General features: G+C 45.1%; 1 protein-coding gene and 1 non-coding gene across 2 annotated transcripts; both read left to right on the plus strand.

The window, feature by feature from the left end:
- Window positions 1–439: 439 nt before the first annotated feature.
- On the plus strand, window positions 440–22,636 carry HSPA9 (heat shock protein family A (Hsp70) member 9). Its single transcript, XM_055718518.1, has 17 exons — window positions 440–608; window positions 1,794–1,852; window positions 3,234–3,321; window positions 3,433–3,614; window positions 4,107–4,231; window positions 5,765–5,838; window positions 5,923–6,029; window positions 6,832–6,994; window positions 7,663–7,755; window positions 9,430–9,639; window positions 12,024–12,251; window positions 13,050–13,154; window positions 14,211–14,328; window positions 16,764–16,858; window positions 19,097–19,189; window positions 20,904–21,044; window positions 21,854–22,636. Exons 1-17 carry the CDS (start codon window positions 522–524, stop codon window positions 21,911–21,913), a joined length of 2,028 nt encoding a protein of 675 aa, XP_055574493.1. The 5' UTR covers window positions 440–521; the 3' UTR covers window positions 21,914–22,636.
- Window positions 12,487–12,555, plus strand: LOC114016797 (small nucleolar RNA SNORD63). Its single transcript, XR_003561470.1, has one exon. It is a non-coding gene; the product is annotated as a small nucleolar RNA SNORD63 (small nucleolar RNA).
- Window positions 22,637–22,646: the final 10 nt, after the last annotated feature.

Below are 22,646 nucleotides of genomic sequence, written 5' to 3' on the forward strand. Positions count from 1 at the left end.
GTGCGCCTCAGCCGAAGGGCCAGGCGCGGCGCCCCGCTTGCCCCGCCCCCGCCCCGCTTGCCCCGCCCCTGCCGCCCCGCCCCCGCCCCTGCCGCCCCGCCCCTGCCGCCCCCCGGAGCGCACGCGCGCCGCAGCGCTGACGCAAGCCGCGGCAATCGCCCTGCGCTTTATCCTGTCCGACCTTGAGTGCGCGGCTGCCGCAGGCCCCGGGCTGCCCCGTGCCGCGCCGGGCTGCCCCGCGCCTTTCGGGCGCCCGCGTCTCGCCCCTCTCCCCGCCGGCCGCCGCAGCGAGCTCTCTCGCCGCCTTTGAAAGGCAGCGTGCAGCCGTGTCGCCGTGCCGGTAGCTGAGCGGAGCGCCGAAATCGAGCGGCAGGACCGGGCGATCGGCGGGGCGGCCCGCGGCGGGGGTCCTGCGGCGCGATCTGCCCTCCCCCCCCGCGGCCCACGTGGGTGGAGGTTTCCAGAAGAGCCGCGGCCCCACGCTCCCCCTGTTCTGCCTGCCGGCCCGGCCCGCCGCCGCCATGCTCAGCGCCCGCCGCGCCGCCGCCCGCCTCCCTCTGCTCCTGCCGCGGGGCGCCCCCGCCGCCGCCCCCCCCGGGCTGGCGCAGGTGCGTGAGGGGCCGGGGCAAGGCCCGGCGGGGCCGCGGCCCTGAGGGGACGGGGCAAGGCCCGGCGGGGCCGCGGCCCTGAGGGGACGGGGGAGGCCCGTCGGTTATGCCCGGGGAGGAGGCCGTGGGGACACCGGGGAGGCGAAGAGGGGGCTATGGGGATGGCGGGGGGGGGGGGGGGGGGCACTGTCAACCTGCGAGTTCCCGCTGCGGCGGGGACGAGCCCGGGCCCGTTGGGCTGTGCCAGGTACTGAGTAGCTATTAAGAAAGTGTTTAATGGCGGTGCAGGGCGCAGCAGCACCCCGTGGGTGAGGAGAGGGTGGCACAGCGGGGACGCGTGCCGTATGCCTGGGTCTGTTTTCAGGGAAGCATGTAGTAAAATTGTTTAGTTCCTGAGCCTCCGTGTGAAAACGATAGCGGAGATCAGGCTGGGGAAGGCACGTGAAGGCAATTTATGAGCATGCACAGAGACCAAACCGGTGCTGGTGGTGGTCATCGGCACACGGCAGAGCAGTCTCTGTTGGCCTGCTCTGGCCAGGCCCTTGCACCCTTATCTGCTCATGGAGTGTGGCTAGGCCAAGTGTCTTGGAAGAATCGGCGAAATACTCGTGTCTTGTTGTGGTTCTGTCTGTATTAAGATGTTTTGTTAAAAACTCATTCGTAAAACAGAAACATGGATAATGCTTTTGGAGTTCTCAAAGATCCTGATTTGCACACACAAGGTTGTGGCCACTGCAGAAAGCTTAGAAGAGTTGCTGCAAAATCTCCATTGCAGATTCTTCAAGGGATGTAGTGGATTATTTGTTGCTGACCACACATAAAGCTTTGAGAAATGGGGTTAATGTTTATCTGCTGCTGTTCTTTGAAAGCTGAAGGTTCAGAGTTAATTTACTGAAATGTCTTTTACCTGGTAGGATAGCCATTGACTATTTAGTCTGAGGCAAATAGCTCAGTTCTGGTAATACAGATAAGGGTTCTGCCTGATGGATATTTGTAGTAACTGGGTTTTTTTGGGGCAGTCCAAATCTTTCTCAGTTTCTTCCTGAATTTGCACTTCAGTTATTAAAAATTAAATATTGTGGTATGACCCTGTCGCTTCAGAAGTTGTCTTCCTTTGAAAGTCGCAGCTTAAAGATCACTTAATATTTAAAACTGAATTTTCATTAGAATATATTTATTTTATAGACATTCTGGAATGGCCTCAGTCAAAATGTTCTTAGAGCAGCATCTAGCAGAAAATATGCGTAAGTATTTCCTTGTTTTTTTCATGTTTGGTCATTTGATATTTATATTTATTCTTCTCCTGATAACAGTACTGGTTATTTGAGTCGGAGATGGAAGAATGGAGCAAAACCAGCAAGATTAGACTAGAATCTTTGTGTATAACTTTTCTAAGGCTAGTTCTTTATCTCTTGTTTTTTTCCAGGGGAACTTTAAGAACTGTTCTTCCTCCCTTCTCCCACCACCACCAGTATTCAGAATGTGAATTGTTGACATTTGTTTGGTTAAAAAAGCAGCCCCGAGAAAACAAACAAACAAAAAAATACCCAAACACTGATGGAACAAGTTGTTTTACACTAGCATGAAACAAGCGTGATACATGGCTCTGTTTCACTACAGTTAAAATTTATTTCAAACAGCTGATGCATTTTAATCAGTTGTTTTTCTTGTTGCAAGTTAATGGGAAGAGAGTATCAGTTAGTTGTGTAACACTGTCAGATGTTTTGTGGCTGATGCTGATTCAGGACACAGAATGGGAAATCTGTTTGTGTTAGGAAAACTGCCTCGTTCTGGTTAGTACAGAGAAGCTGAGCAGTTACACATTTTCAAGATCACTGCTTTGTTATTTGAACTGGAATTAGAGTGACTTAGCATCTTGGGGAGTGAGAAGGTGACATCCTGGTAATAAATGTGGTGCTGCTCCACCTTCATCCAAGCACATAGCTTTGTTTATAAGACAAAATTATGATTAAAGAATTCTCTCTAGCCTTGCAAGGGGTAATATGCTCTTCCTAGAAAGGAGAAGGAGGGTCAGATTTGTCTTGTGTAAGAAGCACCCCCATTTTTCAGACTTAATTTAATTTGTTGCTCCTCAGGATCAGAAAGGTGGTTATTTTTTGCTGTGGCTCAGAGAACCTGCATTGGTTGAGTATTTTGTTGTCTTTGTGCATTTTTCTCTTCATGCTAAACAATGATAAATAAACCAATACAATTTATTATTAGCATTCTTAACTCCAGCTGGATGTTTTCAAATGAGTTCAGACATCAAAAGTAACCCAAAACAAGTCCTGTCTGTGTAGGGACAGAATTAGTTACAAGTTTGTTTTCTCAACATCCCTAAAGATTTTGACATATGTGGTAAAGATTACTCTTGTGAAGAATAATATTTTATATGTTTATTTAAACAAGCAAGGATATACCTATGAGCAATCTGATTGAAAACAGAGGCACAAGATTCAGTTCTTGTGTAACAGAGAACACCTTAGGTCAAAATACAGTGTCTATTTACTTCAACATCTAGTGAAAAATCACTTTGGCTTGTCTTCAGGGTAGAAAGTGGGGTTTTTTTTACTATCTGGTTACTTTCCTTTAGTACTAATGTTTTCCCCATATTATGCTCTCCAGCTCAGAAGCAATTAAAGGTGCTGTTATTGGAATTGATTTGGGTACAACAAACTCCTGCGTGGCAGTTATGGAAGGAAAGCAAGCGAAAGTAAGTAAGAAGTGTATACCAGCTTGTGGTTACGTTAGAAGTTGAATGTCCAAATTAGTGTTCTCAGAGGCAATCTTTTTTGATGGCACCCTGTTAACATTTTTTATATAGGTGCTGGAGAACTCTGAAGGTGCCAGGACAACACCTTCAGTTGTTGCATTTACAGCCGATGGCGAGCGCTTGGTTGGAATGCCAGCAAAGCGGCAGGCGGTAACTAACCCACACAACACCTTTTACGCTACCAAGCGTCTCATCGGGCGGCGCTTTGATGACTCTGAAGTGAAGAAGGATATGTAAGTGAGGGTGGAGAGCAATTCAGCTACTAGCAGAAATGTGTAAAATATAATGCTGTATAACATGACCTGTTCTGTCTTAAAACATAACTTTCTTCTGGGTAAAGTAGTTATGCCCCCATGTCTCAAAGTTTCAATGCTTATATTGTGAGGGTCAAGCTGTATTTTGCTGTGTTAGTTGCTGATTTTAAGGTTTTCAGAAAGGAAGAAAAAAAGCCTTGCTGACGCTGTGCGGAGTGGTCAGTGAAGACTTCTCTTTCTTGAGGGTATTTACAATCAAAGCTGTATGATCATATCTAGGACTTGGGACTAAATGATGGAGCTGATGTAAAGCAGCATTAATAGTTCATTGGTACTTTTGGGAGTCTCGGGATCTGAGGCTGCTGCTGGCAGGTTCACTATTCTGTGTCTAGAATATGCACGTGTTCATCTGCTGATACTAATTGTAGGGGGAGTATGTGAAATTGAGTGTGGAATTCTTCTGTTTTTTAGTAAGAATGTTCCATTTAAAATTGTCCGTGCTTCCAATGGTGACGCCTGGGTAGAGGCTCATGGGAAACTCTATTCTCCAAGCCAGATCGGTGCCTTTGTACTAATGAAGATGAAGGAAACTGCAGGTTGGTACAGTTGGGTCTTTGCCGTCTGCACACACAGGTGTGGCCTTGGTGCTGGGCCTTGGTAAATGGAAGTGCTGCAGCCATAAAGGTACCTTTTTGGTACGGGAATCCTTGTACAGCAGGCCAGATCATGGAAGGGGTGCAGTGATGGGGGCTGTTACAAAGCTTCAAGGAAGATCAGTGCCTACCTCGATTTTGGGTCTTTGGCAAGATGTTAGTGCTTTACTTAAAACATACTCTTACCAAAATTGAATACTGATTGAGTTGATACTCAGTTTTAATTGAACTGGATGCAGACTTGCTCAGAAGGGGGAGCTCCTTTTCCTTGTAAGCTGCAGGCCTTGTGCCACCCTGCCTGTGGCTGAGCACAGGCTGTGGCAGCCAGGGGTTTCAGTGGCTTTGCTTTGAATTCAGCTGCTAGTTATGTAGCAAGAAAGGGGTTCAAGGGACCCGATTGTGGGGCTGAGTGAATAGCTTCTGAGCCAGTGATGCCTTTAAACCTTCACCAGGGGAAAACATCCATTGGCCTGGAGAATATTTTTTTTTTTCTCCTTTTCAATTCCTAACGTGGTTTCTGGGGATACTGTATATAATATGTGGAGATAATAGTCAGTAGCTGCCTTCTGCAGCCTCGTTTGGTAAATGTGCGTCCAGTGGTAAGTGTTTGGAGGGCAGGACTGAAGCTTCCATCGAAATGTATTTTTTAATTTTTTTTCCCAGTGATAGATCCTGGATACTTGGTAAAAGGTACACTGAAGAGTAAAATAACAAGTATGTGGTACATGAGCATCATGTGATGAATCTGACTTTCTGCAAAGCAGGGGTTTGTTTCCTGTAGGTCTGTTGGCTTTGGCCTGGATGAATTCAACTATGGAATGATCTGGCTTTGCAGACAACGCAGAGTAATGCAGTGTGTAAAGTCTGGGCAGGACTAATGCATAGGCATAAATTCTGTATGCAGTCTCACTGCATCATGCACGTTCTTAGTTTTTAGGAAGTCTGGGTCTATTTGATGACATCCTTCTTGTTTTTTTGAGGGAAGCTTATGACTTTAAATTAGGGTGCAATACATATTTTTTTCCTGACTTGCTGTCTTAAATTCTTATAAAGTTAGTATATGTCCATTATTTGTACCATATAAATGTTACTGACAGCAGACTAAACAGGATGAAAATGAGTAAGTTTTAAGTGCATCAGATGTTGAATACTACAAAGAAATGGAAAACAGCTTGTCTCACGCACTAAAAAGACAAGCTCTCAGATGAATTCTCACTCACTAGCAGCATCCAGTCACTGATTGAATTGTGGAGGTGCTTTGCTGTTCTGTCAGAGTCTACAGACTATCCCATGTTATATGGAATTACATGTTTTCTGCACAGCTCCCTCTGCACCTTTCCAGAAAGCAGCAGGTTCTTGGGCAGCAAGCCTATCTTCTGTTTTTAGTTCAGGAAAAATACTTCAAACTACATAGTAATTTTGTGGCATTTGTATCTTACAAGGACAACTTTGTGTTTTGTCTCCTTTTTCCTCCAGAAAATTACCTGGGACATTCGGCGAAGAATGCTGTGATCACAGTCCCTGCTTACTTCAACGATTCCCAGAGACAGGTATTCACCAAGCTGTAAGATTTTCGGGCTTATAAATTGCATTTAGTTTCTCGCAGCAGTCAGCATTCCTCTTTTTTTCCTCAGGCTACAAAGGATGCTGGGCAGATCGCTGGCTTGAATGTTTTGAGGGTGATTAATGAACCAACAGCAGCTGCACTTGCCTATGGTCTGGACAAGTCTGAAGACAAAGTGTAAGTGCCTGTTCATAACACATACCCTCTCTTAAATAAGCATGCTGCAATTTGCTTTGTAAATGTCTCTCTTGCTTTCTATTTTTTAAATCATTGGTTGGAATTCTGCCACAAAGTAGACTCGCAGCTGTGAGTCAGTGCTGTGTAGTGTCACCTCTGTTTTATGCCAGCCATGCTTGTTAAAGACGGTGAGTTCATAACTTGCAGCTACAACTTAATTATGAAAGTGTAGTGGCAATTATCTTACCCGCTGGTAGCAGTGATATGTGTGGCTAAGGGTAACGCGGTGAGAGGATGTCACCGTTGGTGCTGAAGAGGTCCGCTGAGGTTTGGTGCCTCTTGGCCACACCTTCCATCTTTCCTGACTGCATTCAGCCTTCTGTCACTGTCAAGGGTGGTTATATAGGTGCAGGTATTTTGTTACAGAGTTTGTATTTCTGGTGTACATTATAGTGCTGTGAAAGCCTCACATCTTGAAAAACATGTTTCGTAATGATTCTGGTGTCCCTGTCCTTGTCAGTGGATGAGAGTGTGTTTCCTTGAAGAAGGAGGAACTGCCCTCTCTGAAATAGCAGGCAAGGTTAAATGTTGTGCAGCACATCTTTCGGAGGCTTCTACATGGACTTCGGAGTGCTCGAGGAATGCGTATACTGTGTAATTTGTTGACTGCTGTCTTTAGAGAGACTTACAACTTTTGTGGACAGCAACATGAATTCTGCGCGCTTACCTCCTGAGGACAGTGATTTTTTTGAGCCACACAACTTTGTCTAGAAACTAATGTTTTCTGCATCTGTTCTTCCAGTATTGCAGTCTATGATTTGGGTGGTGGCACTTTTGATATTTCCATTTTGGAAATCCAGAAGGGAGTCTTTGAGGTGAAGTCCACTAATGGTGACACGTTCTTGGGTGGAGAAGATTTTGATCAAGCTTTGCTACAGTATATTGTTAAAGAGTTCAAGAGAGAGGTAAGGTATCTCATCAGAACTCAATCTTGTGTTACGCTGTTTTTCAGCCTTGCTTAATTTCTCTAGAAGAATGTATTTTTCCTAAACTATTAGGACTTGGTTTGTAAACTATGACACAGTTGAAATTTAAGTGTGTTAGACACCTGTTAGCCAGGCTTTCAGTTCTTATGCTTGTTTTCTTGAGGTAGAATATTCTCCTGGAAGACATAAAATAGCTGGGCTTCTGCCTTTTTTTTTTCCGTCTAGTGTAGAAGGATTATCCTATACATAGTCTGCTTGCTTTAATAATAAAAATCTGTGGTTCAGTTGAATATGTCAGCATAGATTCTTAGAATACACAGTTAAGACTGTTGGAAACTACATTGTCATTCTAACTCCTTTGCTAAATCAGTCCTGCCTTTATATTCTGTGATATAGCACCTTTTCCAAGCTTTATCTGTAACTTACTGTATAATCACTTCCAGAGCAGAGAGGGCTAGCAGATGTTTTTGAAATGCTAAATACATTTGCCAGAAGTGAGAAAGATCAGCAGAAGTGCACATATCAGGCTGTATTTCTACAAACATCTTTACAGTCAGGGGTGGTAGGAGGGTGAACTGCGGTGAAGAAAAGCTCCCCGTGACTCCTGTGCAAACGCTGAGTGTTAACCCATATTGTTTATCACTTAGATGGGTGTTGACCTGACTAAAGACAACATGGCCCTTCAGCGGGTGAGAGAAGCTTCAGAAAAAGCAAAGTGTGAGCTTTCGTCGTCTGTACAGGTAGGTGGCTGGGTTCAAAGCAGTCCAGTAAAACATTTTGATACACGTGAGTTTTGCATTATTATTATTTACAAAGCTCTATGAAACTGCTGCTTTTTTCCTTGGGGTGGCAGAACAAGCTTCTGAGTAACCAAATGGCATCACTTTAACAGAAAGTCCTTTAGCAGAGTAGACTGTTAAGGAGCATGTTTAGTTGTTGGAAGCTGAGAATGTTAGTGGGTGCTGGTCTTTGCTTTTCTTCTGGCACCGTGTTTTCTGACCTTGCAGGGATTGTGAACTTGTTGCCAGCTTAAATGTATTTCAGAAGTACGGTGGGCATCACGGAATTTAGCTGCAGCTAGTACTGCTGGGTTACTGGAAGCGCTTGCAGTTTTGTGCAGGCAGTTCTAAAACCTTGCTGCTACTCATTCCTGAAACAGCTAATTTGTCCAGTAAGAAATAATTTCTATAAAGAACCTGTACTTACTTGCCTATAGAAGCATTGTCTAGGCAATGGGCAACATATACTCTTTTTTGCATCCTCTTTGTATATTAATGTGTTCAAGCATGTCCTTTATTCACTACTGAATAAGGAGCTGGAGAAGCAGCAAGTTGGGGGTGTAATAGTCTTGCCTAAGTGAAATTAGGGTCAATTATATAGTAATTGAAATGGGGACTCTGCCAATTTCTAGGCTCTGAATAAACTTTTTTTTTTGATGGTGGTCTTTTTGTTGGCCAGTAGGGAGCTCATAGCAAGGAGTTTAGCCAGTCACAATGGATTCATAGTTCTGCCAGAGACATAGCAGGCTCTGTTTTACTAGCTCAAGAGTTGGCAAATGCAGTCTGTTCATACCAGGAAAAACTGAATTCCTTAACTCTTTAGTAGTGAATGGAAAACAACTTGCTTTTGGCCCTGTTTTCCCCTGGTATTTTTGACCATGCTATTAATAAAGTGAACGCACACCTCTAGTCAGTAACACAGGTTTAGCTCTTGTTGTGTAAACTTAATCTCTAGATCTTAAAGCATTAATGTTTTTAATTGCTTTGATTTGTAGTGTCTTTTGATGTCAGCATGACTCAGCGCTTGAACAAGATGGTTTAGTGCAAGATTCACTGTAAAAATACAACATGTAAACTTGTAAGATCGTTCACAAATAGCCATGAAAAGTGGGGTTTATGGTCCCTGGCACTGATGAACTTTGGCAGTGGAGTTTTTGAGCATGAGTTGTTCACATTTGGGAAATGGTCCCGAGTTACTTCCTTCAAGTAGTTTACCTTCTATGAAATGTTAGTCGTTTGGCAAAATCTTGCAGAACTTTGAAGATAGGCTTTCTTCTGTGTTGGGGTAAGGGAAGAGGATTAAGGTGGTCACTTCTAATGTTTCAGTTCTTACCTCGTGGCTGTGATAGAAATTAAATTGTTTCTTTTATTCATAAAAGATCTCAAAATAACACAGTATTAAAATTGGAACTTAACAGTTGTAACAATGGGATATGTAACAAAATAATTTTCCTGTCCTTGTCTGAAATGTCAAACAAAAGTGTGCCTGCTGCAATTAAAGACGGGGCTGCAGAGTGAACAGGCATGTAATGCTTTGGTACAGGCAGAAAAGAATCTATAACTTGATCTAAAACCTGTATGTAGCTGCCTTATTTTCCATTCCCGTTTTTTATTCTGTGTCTGTTTGTGCTGCAGACTGATATTAACTTGCCATACCTTACTATGGATGCCTCTGGACCAAAGCACTTGAACATGAAGCTGAGTCGCTCTCAGTTTGAGGGCATTGTGGCTGATCTGATCAAGAGGACAGTAGCACCATGCCAGAAAGCCATGCAGGATGCTGAGGTCAGCAAGAGTGACATCGGTGAAGTCATCCTCGTCGGTGGCATGACCAGAATGCCGAAGGTATGAGATAAGTCCCTGTTACAGGCAAAGCTGGCAGAGCTACTCAGTGTGTTCTGTTAAGGGTGGTCTGTAACAGGAAAGTTGGGAGTCTGGTAACTTCAGAGCTCCAACAGCTGAAAGTTGCCAGGAGCAGAAATGCTAAGTAGTCATGTGAAAGCAGTGGCAAGGGGCTTTCTCATCCTGTTGAATTAGCTCAGCTTGGATCTGGGGGCTGTAGCTGAGTGGCACTTTACAAAGAGAAGTGGGAGGTATCAGGAGTTGAAAATTCAACATAAAATCATGTTTTCTGGTGTGGACTGAACATAAGCGGCATTGTTCAGATACACAGTGTTTTCTCTTGTTGTGAACTTCAGTTTGTGATAAAGGTACCCTTGAATGGCAAGAATCTATCAGTAATCTGGGCCTTCCAGTGGATTTCTTCACCTCTGTAGAGCAATTATAGCTAGCTCTGAAAAAAGTGCACAAGCGGAATGGCTCTGTTATCTGCTGGTAACTTGACTACTTGTTTGGGGCTGGGTGTTGTCAAGCATATTTAATGGGCTGTTCCAAATGCTCATTACCTAATACCTGGCCCTTGTATTCTGTGGTGATAAGCACCAACAGGTAACTTGGAAGCTTGCTCTGCTGACATGCACAGTCTTGCAGGTAAGGCGCTGTCTGCTGGCAATTTACTGTTCTTGTTCATAGCAGTGCATACTACTGCTTAGGTCCCCTGAAGGCAGAGCTGAACATGTATGTACACAGCTGTCTTCAAGAGTACAGCTTGTCCTTTTCTTACGGAGATCATCAAAATCTCATTCCATAGGGATCAGTCACGCTTGGACCATTAGTTTGCTGCTAAGATTTGTGATTTGCAGGTCCGTTCTCGGATAGTAGGTGTGTACGTGATCCTACTTGGGATTGCTTTGAGGTTTGGTCGTGGGGTCCTTTTCCTTGCTGTGTTAAATGAGCCTGGTGGCTGGAGGTGATACTAGTGTGTGCAGAACATCCCCCAGGCAGGGAGATCGGAGCAACAAGACAAACAGAAGGTGCTGCTCTGGCCAGAGCTCAAATGGAGTAGCTGTGCTATACCTTCCCAACCTCCCCGCTGTTCCAGCTGGATGAAGGAATAATGCTGTGGTTAGCTACGTATAAGTGATGGGGAACACTTCTAGAAGTGGGGAAGCCATTATTGAAACATAATGCATTCTTTGGGAGTGCAAGGCAGTACTTAAATATTGAGTTTATTTTTTAATTGTTACTTTTTTACTTCCTATTTATAAGTGCCCACATCTGTGGCTTTAAGCTTACAGAATGCTTTCCTGAATGCCTTTAGTTACAACTTTGGCTCAGATCAGTGCCACTATGTTGCACAAAGCATAGAACCTTCTCTCATGTACTGTCTTTGGTTCACCCTGCTAGGAGGGAAGGTGCCTTTTTTTGAGCACTCACATGGGCAGTGCTCCAGGAAATGTACACTGGGTGGTTAGAAGTAATGCTTCTTTTATATTGTAAAATATGCCTCCACAGGGAAAGACTTGTACTTAATTATGTGTTCATACATAAAGTGTCTTCCTCTGTAATGAATGCTCCCGGCAGATGTCTCTTGGCTGAAGTGCAGAGGAGTTGGACATTTGCTTACAGCAGTTTTCCAGGCACATGCTCACCTGTGCTGCTGCGTGCCTGACAGGTGTACTCAGGAGGAAAGCTGTGACTGGGAACCAAGTCCCACACCCTTCTCTTGTGAGGCAGAGGAGTGAACTGCTGAGCTTTGCTTCATGCATACCTTACTGCATTCTCGTCTGGGTATTTCAGCAGCATCTGTTGCAATCACGAGCACATCCTTCCAAAAGGGCAGAGCGGTGAGAAGCTGAGTAAAGCGGCTCAGACTGTCTGCTGAGATGGCAAATCTATTTCTCAGGTGAAACAGCCCATTAAGTAGAGTTTGAAAATACTGTACTTGATACAGTCCCCACCCCTGCCTTATTACACATGAACAAGGTGAACTGTCCTGCTCTGGATTTTTTTGTGCTCTGCCTCCATAGCTGTGCTGTCCTGGGGAGCAGTGCTTGACTCCTGCTTGATAAGCATGAGTGATCCCTTCTGAATACAGCTGGGCCATGTGAAAAGACTGATGCTGACTTGCAGCTGGCAAACTTGGCTGCAAGAAAGTCTCCAGAGAAAGGGATATCTAGACCGAATGCATTTAATAGGGTCCATGGAAGATAGGAAGTTAAGGAGCAGTCACAGGCCTGAAGTTTGGTACTTCTGTCATGCCACAGGGTTACACGGCAGCAGGAGCATAAAGATACAGACCTCTAGCCAAGGCTGGCATGTTCTTTTGGCCACAGCACTGGGTGTTAATGGTTCACTCTGCATATGAGCTGTGCTTTCTCTCCATTCAGGTGCAGCAGACTGTACAGGATTTGTTTGGCCGTGCTCCTAGCAAAGCAGTTAATCCTGATGAAGCAGTTGCTATTGGTGCAGCAATTCAAGGTGGCGTGTTAGCTGGTGATGTTACTGATGTGCTGCTGCTGGATGTAACTCCCCTCTCCTTGGGGATTGAGACACTGGGAGGTGTCTTCACGAAGCTCATCAACAGGAATACTACCATACCAACTAAGAAGAGCCAGGTACAAATTGACTCTGGATGGGTGGGTCTTTGGTGGTGGTCTCAAACACCCAGTGAGGGCTACCCAAAGCATCCCAGTAGATAGTTTTGTCTCCTCCTCATCTGGCAAGGAGATGCAGCGTGTCAGCCACCGAGTATCTCTTGATTATTAGCATGCCCAAGGGGGGAGGTGAGTTGAGTTAATGTGTGCCAGGATACCCCAGAATGTTTGTGGCCTCATCAGGATTGCAGTGTGTGTGCTGTGATGTTAACTGTCAACACATCATTCTGAAGAATTATGTGGAGACCTTCTGTAACTGAGCACCATGCTTGTTTGAGACCACCTTTCTTGGTCTCCATGCCTTGGAAGGAATAATTTATGGGGTTTTTTCCTGAGCTGTAGAGCCCTAGTAGACTTGAGTGTGATCCTTTCTTTCACTGTGTATTGTCTGGGTCTGCTAGTGTGTGCTCTTACTGATAACACTTGTTCTGTCTGGGGTGTGGGGCTGGGGCAGGAGCCCTGCTGCTTCAGGAGGAAAAGTTTTGGTTATGTGGCTGGCTGCCACTGGAGCCTGCTGCTGGCATGGCATTACCACTTTTTGTGAGCTCATGTGCATACAGGACAAGATGCCAGTGAGCTTGGCTGTTGGCTAGTCTTGGAGCCTCAGTCTTTTGTCAGAGGAACCGGGGGATCAACAAGTTTTAATGATTCTTTACCTCTTCAGTTATTCCTTTCCTTGTTGTTTAGTCGGCTTGTAACTGCATCAGTTCATGTGTTGCAACTTCCTAGTGATACAGTAACTTTGTTCCTTTTCCACAGGTGTTTTCTACAGCTGCTGATGGGCAAACACAAGTGGAGATTAAAGTATGCCAGGGAGAGAGAGAGATGGCTAGTGACAACAAACTTCTTGGCCAATTCACATTGGTACGTCTGCTACTCAGTATTCATGACCTTAGACTTGACCTTCTTTGAGAAGGTCAAAGCCTTCTCCATTTCAGTTGACCCCTGAAAGCAGCGTTGAAGGGGGAGTCATCTTACAGAAGACATTTGACCCTATTTGTAGTAAAAAAGGAGTCTCTAAAGGCACAGCCTTATTCTGGGACAGCCTTTCAGTGGCAGGGGCGCAACTAGCATTTAACACAGAGCTTAGTTTCTAAGTGGCCCTATGTGGCACAGGGGCTACTATGGCTTTAGAGCCTGGTTACCTAAAAGGGTGCACTCTACTTCTGGGCGCAAAGAGTTAAAAAGATTTCTGTAGTACTAGGCCTTCGCAGCAGATAACCTGAATGCTGGCTTTTCCTTTGGTCTTGCAAAGACGACACTTGGAGCAGGCTCCATGATACCTGCAGTCCCTAGGGTAACCCATTTCTAGCCCAGTACTGGTTTTCTGTGAGTGCTTGTGGAACCCCCCTGCTTACTGGAGAACAGAGAACAGCTGCCTAACCAGCTCCCTGTGCAGAATTGGTTTGGTCAGTGTTGGCAAAGTTTGGCCCTGTTATAACTGTCCAAACCTCCTGTTGGTAGGAGGAGCCCCACAGAAAGGAAGGGCTTTGCCTTTCTTTTGTATTTCAGAAGGAAGCTGTACTGCCTGTCACTCGTAAAAAAACGTTTGCCTCTGAGGTAGTCACTGGAGTTTAGTTATGTCATGAACTGAGGAAAGAAAGCATCCTGCCACGTCCATGGAAGAGGGACTTGTTTAGCAATAAATCAGAACCCATGTCACCTTGAAACCAAACTTGGGGACTGTCTCATGGTTTCTGTTTATTTGTTTAGGGTAGAAATTTGTGTCCTGTCCAAATTTGTCAAGGTGCTACTGATTAACCACATGATGCCAACAGGTCTTTAGAGGATTCTGCTCTGAGGGTTAGTTAATAGTTGATTCAACTGACAGATCACTAAGATAACATGGCAACAGCAGAGCCTCACACCTTGAGTTTATGTCCACGTGGGAGCTGATGGCAAAGCACTTCTCGTTCTCAGGTTGGGATTCCCCCAGCACCGCGTGGAGTGCCCCAGATTGAGGTCACTTTTGACATCGATGCTAACGGTATCGTTCACGTGTCAGCCAAGGATAAAGGCACCGGACGCGAACAGCAAAGTAAGTGCTCTGGGGCGCTGCCTAGGATCGAGGAGGAAAGGTGTGGAGCAGGGCTGGGCCCCACACGTGTTGGGCTGGGGGTAACACTAAGTGACTCCGAAGGTAACGGAGTGCTGTCTTGAGCATCCCACAGTCCAGGGTGAGGACTGTGCAGCACATTACTCAATTAAGGGTAAGGATGACACAAATAATCTGTTGCCAGCGTAACATGCAGTTGAAGTAATCTTAGCCTAAATGCCTCTGGAAAGCAGGGCAAAAGGTTACTGAAAAATGAAGTAGGGAAAAGGAGACAACTGACCTGTAGGTTCATTTTAAGGAAGTAAAGCTTCTGTAAATACACAGCACTCAGCAGCTGCCCTCTCTGTTAGCCTGCTGACAGAGACCACCACCAACGGATGCCCTCTCCTTGCCCATTAGGCATAGATGAAGCATCTGCCTATGCCAAGGGCAAGAAAGTCCTTACTGGCAAAGGTTTACCATGTTCCAAGTCATTTTGCACTGTATGACAGTCCTTTCTTGGTCTTGCCATCTGCTGTGATTGCTATAGCAATATTTTAGCAGTGCAACTGTTTCCTGGGGTTTCCTATATGTCCTGGCTGTGCCTCAGTCCCCAGAGAAGTGTTGGGCATACCGGTGTCTGTGGAGCAGTGCTCCTGCTGCTTTACAGGGGTGTCCTGTGTCACTGAGGAGCTTGGAGCAGTGACATTCTGCCCAGTGTTACCCTGAAGGGACAGAAATCGGGGGAGTGGGAATCCAGCACCTTGTAGGAGTTGTTCTTGAGCTGTGTTTTTGTGGGCATGCTGTTCCTTTGGGAGTGCCCTCTGCTAAAACTTTAAAAGGTTGCTGCCTGCATGAAGGTGTCAGCTTTTAAGGGAGAAATTGAATTGGGGAGATTTCTGTTGAATCCAAGGCATGTCACGTACAGCCAAACAGATCGGCCCTCTGCTGAGACTCTGTTTTCTTTCTAAGTGCTCTGTTAGAAAGGTCTTGGAATTCAAGTATTTTGAAGCAGCAGGTATTTTGCGGAGCCACCTTTGTTCATTTTCATCCATTTAGGCTGGAAACGTCTCTAAATAGCAGGAGGCTTGGGGGACTTCAAGCTGTCAGTGTTTTTTTTCTCTGTAGTGCAATGAAATGTTAGGCCTGGTGTTTTGGGGTAATTAACAACATGGTTGACATTTTCTAAAGCTCTGTTGTGGGCTCAGACGATTAATTTGAAGCATTTGTAGATTCCCCTGATACAAAACAGATCTCTCTTGTGCCTCTAACTGGGAAGCCTCTATACTGCCCTTCGGTTGTTTCTTGGAGGCAGCTACTTGAGCAATCAAATACATGCTCCAGTTATGAAAATATTGTTAACTTTGTATTGGCAACTTGAAAATATATATATATATATACACACACACTCTTCATAATCATGTTGCTTGGCTTTTGGCAGAAATTTGTTATCAAAACCGTGCTGCTTGTTACTTTGATTTCCTGGTAGATTTTCTATGTGTGGCAGCCTTCACCCTCTGAGTAAGTGTTTCCTGATAATAGACAACCAGAAATTTTTAGCTGCCCATCTGTATACCTACCTAATTATAAAGCTGAACTGCTCATCCCACATCTGCACCCAAAGGACACGTGTCTGTATGTGTGTCTTCTGTTCAGGGTTTTGTACCATTGACAAATATTACATATAAAACTTACTTCTAGCAAGGATCTTAGTATATCCTTTTTTGGACTTTACAATATCCTTGATGTTGGGCCTCTGTTTCACGGTGAAATTATGCTTTACTGCAGAAATTGGATTAAGTCCAGGCTCTACTTCTTTCACTTTTTTTATCACTAATGGAAGATAAAAAGGGGGGTGTGTGTGTGACACATTTACGAGCATGCCCATGGAGTAACACTATGTTCACTTTGTAAGGGCAGTGTGAGGAGCTGGGTGGGGAAAGTTGTCTTATCCTACCAGCCTGGGCTTCTTTCCAACAGTGAAAGGAATCTCTGTGCCCTGGTAAAACAATTCCTTCTGTTTGGATTTTTTTTCTTTTTTGGTTGGGTTTTTTTTTTTCCTGTTGGCTTTGGGTTTGTTTGGATTGTTTGGGAGTTTTTTAGTTTTATGGTTTAAAACTTGAATATTCCTTTGGTCTGGGGACTTTGTGTGCACGTGCACTTTTCAAGAGGAGTAACTGAAGAAAGGTCAAGTGACTTGCAGACCAGTGGACAGGAAGTGTCTGGCAGAGCTGGGGAGTTCATAGATCTAAGATGTCAGGCTTTTATCTTGCAGCAGCATCACTGCCTCTTCAAAGACTGGCTGTCTTTGTACTGGCCACAGGGTCTTCACAGGTGCAGAGTTCTGAGCAAGGCTCCTGCCATTGAGAAGGTTTGAGAAATAATACTCTCCTCAAAGATAGAGCACGTTATTTATCAATGCTTCTTCTCTAATGCAGTTGTTATCCAGTCTTCTGGTGGCCTTAGCAAAGATGAAATTGAGAACATGGTGAAGAATGCAGAGAAATATGCAGAGGAAGACAGACGAAGGAAGGTAATGTAATCGTTACAGCATCTTCCAGCTAGTAGTGTACCTGCTGGTTATCGCTGGTCTGTGCTAATAACTGTGCCCACCTTTGGAGGAGCTGTAGCTCTGGCCTATATAATCTTGAGCTGCTTGCTTGTGCAATTAGCTGAATATCTGCTTGCTTTCTTATATTCGGTTTACACTCCAGAGTTGCAAGGAGGTGTATGTAGAGGCATTTGGATCTTGGGTTTGGGTTGAATAACTTAACGCTGTGCAACTGGCATTCTGATTCCTCCCTGAAGAATTTCTGGGACGTGGAGGCAGCAGTAAGCAAATTCACCTGCTTGTAACTCATAACAAACAGCTTTGCAGCTCTAGTTATGTCTTTTGCCATCAGTGCTCTGTCCTGTCCACATGCCTGTTACTTGGCTGTTTATTTAAAGCCAGACTACTACAGCTGGGCTCTCAAAGTGATGTTCCATTTAAGTGGAGGCAGTATGGGATATTTAAGCTGCTTTCTCCGAGTTTATTTTAAAGCTTAATTAATAGAACCTGCCAAGCAAAGCTGCACCTTGGCCTTTTTTTTTTTTTTCAGAAGTGGGAAGCTGCTTTCTGTAGTGCTTCAAGTCTCACTGTGGCATCCTGAATGCTGTATCAGAGCACAGGGTTTGCCCTCAGTGCAGGTGACGCCATCAGGAGGTGTTTGAAAGCCTCACTGACTTTGTCAAGAAAAGAATGACACTTGCCATGGTTGAGTGACTGAACCTGTAATATAGGATTAATGGTTGGAACTAATTGGTTTAATGAGGGTAATACTAATGAATTACGCCACTAAATATAGAGAATTGATTTTTTTTTTTCTTCTTTAAGCAGACAGTGCAGGCCTACTCTGGGATATGGCACCAGCATATGTTTAGTGATTTGCTGAAACCGGCACAATGAACTGATCTATTTTGTGTTCTAGTGTGTAGAAACCACTCTCAGGTGTTCAAGCAGCACTGTAAATCCTCACCCTCAGTAGTAAAGGGATCAGAAGAGGACTGAAGTGGAAAACGCATGGAATAAATTCATGTGAAGCAGTATTGCCTTACCTCAGAACCTCTAAAGCCACAAAGTGTTGGTTTATTATCATATGTAGTTTAGATGGGACTTCAGAAAGTCCCGCTGTTTAAGTAACCACAGCATTGACATGAAGTGTAGGTGGTGGCCTAGCATTTGAAGAGGCTGCACTGCAAACTTTTTCCTCTTGCCTTATTTTGACTTTGTATCTTAAATTGGCGAGTTAAGTTCTTCCCTGCTGTAATCCTGAAGTGGACTTACCTCAGTCCAGTGACCCCATCGGGTGAAGGTGATCAGGTTATTTTAACTATCACTTCTCTGGACTTGTGTAACTGTAACTGTCAAAATTCCCTTGTTATACCTTTCTGATCATGGTTTTACTGCTGTGGAAATATCACAAATGCACAGTTGCCACTCTGCAGGACTTGGCATCATGTGAACTTTGACATCCCACAAATGGTGAAGATGTAGTGTAGAAACAAAATTATTTTTCATCGGCTTTCCACTGCAAGTGGTTAGTCTCCTGAGAATATTACCACGCCCTTGTTCAGGTAGACAGTTTTTTCAGATGGAGAGAGTTGGATATACCAGAGACTGCTGCTGGTGGAATAGTTCATGTTGACACTGGGACTGAATTAAGTCTCAGCAAGACTGCTCTGTACTTACAGCCTACCTTGTTCCCTGTTGGCTGTCTTGGCAACAGTAACTTAAGGAACTGATATGTCTTACCTAGCACAGTGGGATTTTTCCACTGTTGAGATGTTACAAGCATTTGTAATTCAGGGATGTGAGTAAAACAACCCATTATTTTAGTTGTCTTGAGGGCCCTTGTTGCTGAAGGAGCTGAAAGCTCTGTTGCCTTCCTGAGGAGCAGGGCAGAGCGCGCTGTGCTGTCTGCAGTTGCTGGCTCTTTCAGTGTGCCAACAGTCATGCTGCATTGGTTGCTTCTACTTCCAGGGAAGTGAGTTTGAGTGTGAAAGTGTGAGGACTGACTTGCATAGACTCAGTGTTCAGGCTTTCTGGTGCCAGAATGCATCTAGAAATGGTTTTCCTGCATTTCCTCTTGCCCCCTTGCCAGTAAGAAGGATGCTGGGTGGGAACCAGAGCAGAGTTTGGCAGTTTGAGGAAAGAAATGTCAGCTCATATGTACACAACTTGTATCGCCAGTGATGTGTGCAGTAGGTCCTTATGAGCTCTCTTACCCAGGAACGTGTGGAAGCGGTGAACATGGCTGAAGGCATCATCCATGACACAGAGTCGAAGATGGAGGAGTTCAAGGATCAGTTGCCAGCAGATGAGGTAGGTTGTTTCTGATCCTGTAACAGTAAAGGAGGTAAGATTACTTACTGAATCATTGCTTAAATTCTCACTTAACTCGCAGCTGGCTTTGACCAGTGGCACCAACTCCGTGCATATTTCCATACTGTGCAAAGATGGCAGTCATTGACTGACGGTTTTTGCACTTGATGAGTGCGTGAGTGTGGCTGATAGGAGGATATAAGGACATAGAAGAATATGGTTTAGATAATAGCAAATACCCTATTTCAGAGTGCAGGTTCAGTGTCATTGAAGATCTGAGAGCCTGAAAAGCCCTTAACGAAAGGCTTCTGCATGAATTATGTCCTTGGCTTGGGCTCGTGGTGATTTGACAAGAACTGTACTGTGGCATGTGTGAGAGAAGAGTTTTGCTTGAATCCAGAGATTACTAACAGTGCCCACCAGTGGACTAGCAGAGGGACGAAGGCAAAGTTGCTGTGCAGTCCCTGCAATACATGCACGGCAACCCAAGAACGTGGAGACGGTGAAGATTACTGTACCCACTTAACTCCAGTTTTTCTTCTATCTTTGGAGTGAAGTGGATATTTGGTATCAAAAGAGTGCTTTTCACCCCACTTCTAAGTGACAGTTTAAGTTCTGCATTATGAACTTCAAAAGCCAAGTTTAAAATGGAGCACAGAGTCTTCAAGACAGCAAACTCTTGGAAGCAGAATCAGAGGGCTCTTAGGGGCTCTGTGAGGTGTTTGAGGGAACAAGATTATAGTTTACTGGTAAGTAGCCTTTGATCAGTTTAAATGCTGTTTTTCAGCCCGGCTCCTCTCTGGGATACTGGCTGACTCTGTGTTTGGGATTGTGATTACTAGTTTTCTCTCGCAGGAGCACAGAGCCTAAATCCCTGTTACCTGCAGGGACTGTTCCCGGTAACATTTGGGTGAGGGGGAATACCAAGGGGAAGTGGGTGGCAGTGCTTGGAAGAAGCCCTGTGCTGTCTGAGTGGGGCTGGTGGCCTGACACAGGCGGCGTTGATCGCTTTCCCCTTCCTGCGGGTCTGAATGAGAACTCTGCCCACGTTTTGACGGCGAACGCTGCTGAGCAAGCACTGCCGGCACAGCTGTCCCCCAGTAACCTTGCTTCTCCAGGCCTGCCTCTCCAGCAGCGTGCCAGTCTGACAGAGAAATGCCAGACTGGGAGGAGGGTTTGACAGATGGCTACAGGGGCTGGGATGAGACCGTATTGCTTTGGTTTGCCTCTCTGCTCCTTCTCCCACATGCCACTAAGGGATTAAACAGGGTGGTGAACAGCCTTACTTGTTGGCTTTCTGACAGTGCCTTAACTATAGATGAAAACCAGCTTTCTTTTCCCTTCATCCTGGCTCCTGGGGTGACGGACTCACTGGCGAGGTGTGCCAGGGAGAGCAGCTCTCATCCTTGGCAGCCTGTTCAGGCTCTGCAGGGCTTTCTGTCCTTGGCGCCTCTGAGAGACGCAAACAAGGGGACAGATTAATGCCAACTGTGGCACATTTAGTGAAGTGGACAGGTGCCCGTTGGGAGCTGAACACAGTCCTAGTCCCTGCAGACAGTGTGGCTTGGTCTGAGATCTAACTTCATGGCTTCTGGCAAAAGAAAGGTGGTTGTTTTGCTGTGGCAAATAGGTGGGTGAAATGACAGAAAAGACATTCTCTGTGAACAAAGTGCAGGATTTAATCTTTTTTTTATTTTTTTGTGACTTACTGCAGTGCAACAAATTAAAGGAAGAAATTGCTAAAATGAGGGAACTTCTGGCTCGTAAAGATACTGAAACAGGAGAAAACATCAGACAGGCAGCAACCAGCCTGCAGCAGGCTTCCCTGAAACTCTTTGAAATGGCATACAAGAAGGTAGGTTCATGGTTGCTTCCGTTTTCTAGCCCTTGGATGGGGAGGGGTGAGTCAGGACACCAGACGTTCTGTAAGAGCTGTGCTCGGAGGTAGCGCTGAGTCTCAGTGCAGCTCCTTCTGAGTGACACTTGCTGATGGGGCAGCTGTAGAAAGGCAGAGTTGAAGGCCTGAAATCTTGGCCATCCTACTGTAGGTAGCCCACCTCCCAAGCTCTATGTTACGTTACTGTACAGTGTTGCGTGGAAAATGCTGGAACTTCTTAGTAAGGAGTATCAAGAGCAGCACAGGCAGGGCTTTCCCCTAGGTGTGTAGAGTGCCTAAAGAAGTGACGTCTGGATTTATTGTAAGGATTCTTGTTAAACAGGTTGCCTGTTCAGTCTGCCTGAAATTACAGTAGTAAGGCCATTGCCACTGGGACTCCTTCCCAGTGAAAGGCCCACCCATTTGAGCCCTGGCAGAGACGTCCTGTGCAGGGAGGTGTCTCAGGATGGAAGTGGCACATGCTGCCCAGGTGACCTTGGTGGTGCTGAGCTGTCCTGTTTGTGGAAAGCTACTTTTCTGATGTCGAACTGAAAATGTTCAGTGCTGCAATGTAAGCTCGTTACATCCACAAGGAAAGCGTAAATAATGGGAAGATAATTTCCTCCCTGTTAGTAGCAGTCATGCAGAGATGAAGATGGTTTCCATTCTCCAGTGGACAGTTACCCTTTTCACTGAAGGAAGGGTTTCTTCAGTCTAGAAGCAACCTAAGCAGCCAGCTAGGAAAAAAATGTCTAGGACATACGACTAATAAGCCGACTTTTTTGCAGATGGCCTCTGAAAGAGAGGGTTCTGGAAGTCCAGGGGATCAGAAGGAAGAGAAGCAATAAGAAGTCTCTGTCTTGCCTTGACTAAAGTATGAAGAAAGAGATCGATTTTCTTGACGCTTGGGAGAGAAGGGACCTTCCTGAGCAGCAGTGGGCAGAATTCAGACTTACTGTGTTTTTGCAGTATTCTATATATAAAATTCTTTAATGTATAAACTTAGTGATGCGTCTGCTAGATAAATTGCCACTTGATGAAAGTTAATTCATGCCAGATGAAGTTAGGTGTTTGGCCCCCTGGTATTCAACTGAGGCACCTGGGGACTCTCTGATGATTTATTTCTGATACTTGACACAATGGTGTACTAAATCTGATGTCAAAGTTTGGAAACCATGTCACTAAATTTAAGAGGTGGAGATGGAAGTCCTGCTGGAACTGGGAGAGAGGAGCACCTGTATGGACCCTCCTTGTGGATCTGAGTACTTGCGAGAAGGTAATAAAGCCTGCGAGCGGCAGTGATGAGGCTGGTTACATTGCTAGAGAGCATTCAGATCTGCGGCTAGGTTAGTACCCTTGTTCTGAAGGAGGGGGGTTACTTCAAATTTAGCTGTAACATTATTTCTTACAAAAGAGGCTATGTGGAAGTTAAATACTTTGCTTGTCTGAGCCTTCTGCTCCATCCTGTGTCTGTTCTCTGCTTATGGTAAAGCATTTCCTTGATAATAAAACTGTTATTGGATCCATTCTGGATTTTTTTAAAATAAAAACAGAAAAGTGTCTAACATGGAGTTCTTGGTA

This window comes from Falco cherrug, chromosome 8 (assembly GCF_023634085.1).
Source record: "Falco cherrug isolate bFalChe1 chromosome 8, bFalChe1.pri, whole genome shotgun sequence".
NCBI classification, from domain to species: Eukaryota; Metazoa; Chordata; class Aves; order Falconiformes; family Falconidae; genus Falco; species Falco cherrug.

Bases quoted from the DNA above. Each gene is read 5' to 3' on its own strand.
- HSPA9 (XM_055718518.1), top strand. From the start codon at position 522: ATGCTCAGCGCCCGCCGCGCCGCCGCCCGCCTCCCTCTGCTCCTGCCG. The intron at 1,853-3,233 runs GTAAGTATTTCC...TATGCTCTCCAG, and splicing joins GCATCTAGCAGAAAATATGC to CTCAGAAGCAATTAAAGGTG. The intron at 4,232-5,764 runs GTTGGTACAGTT...TTTTTCCTCCAG, and splicing joins GAAGATGAAGGAAACTGCAG to AAAATTACCTGGGACATTCG.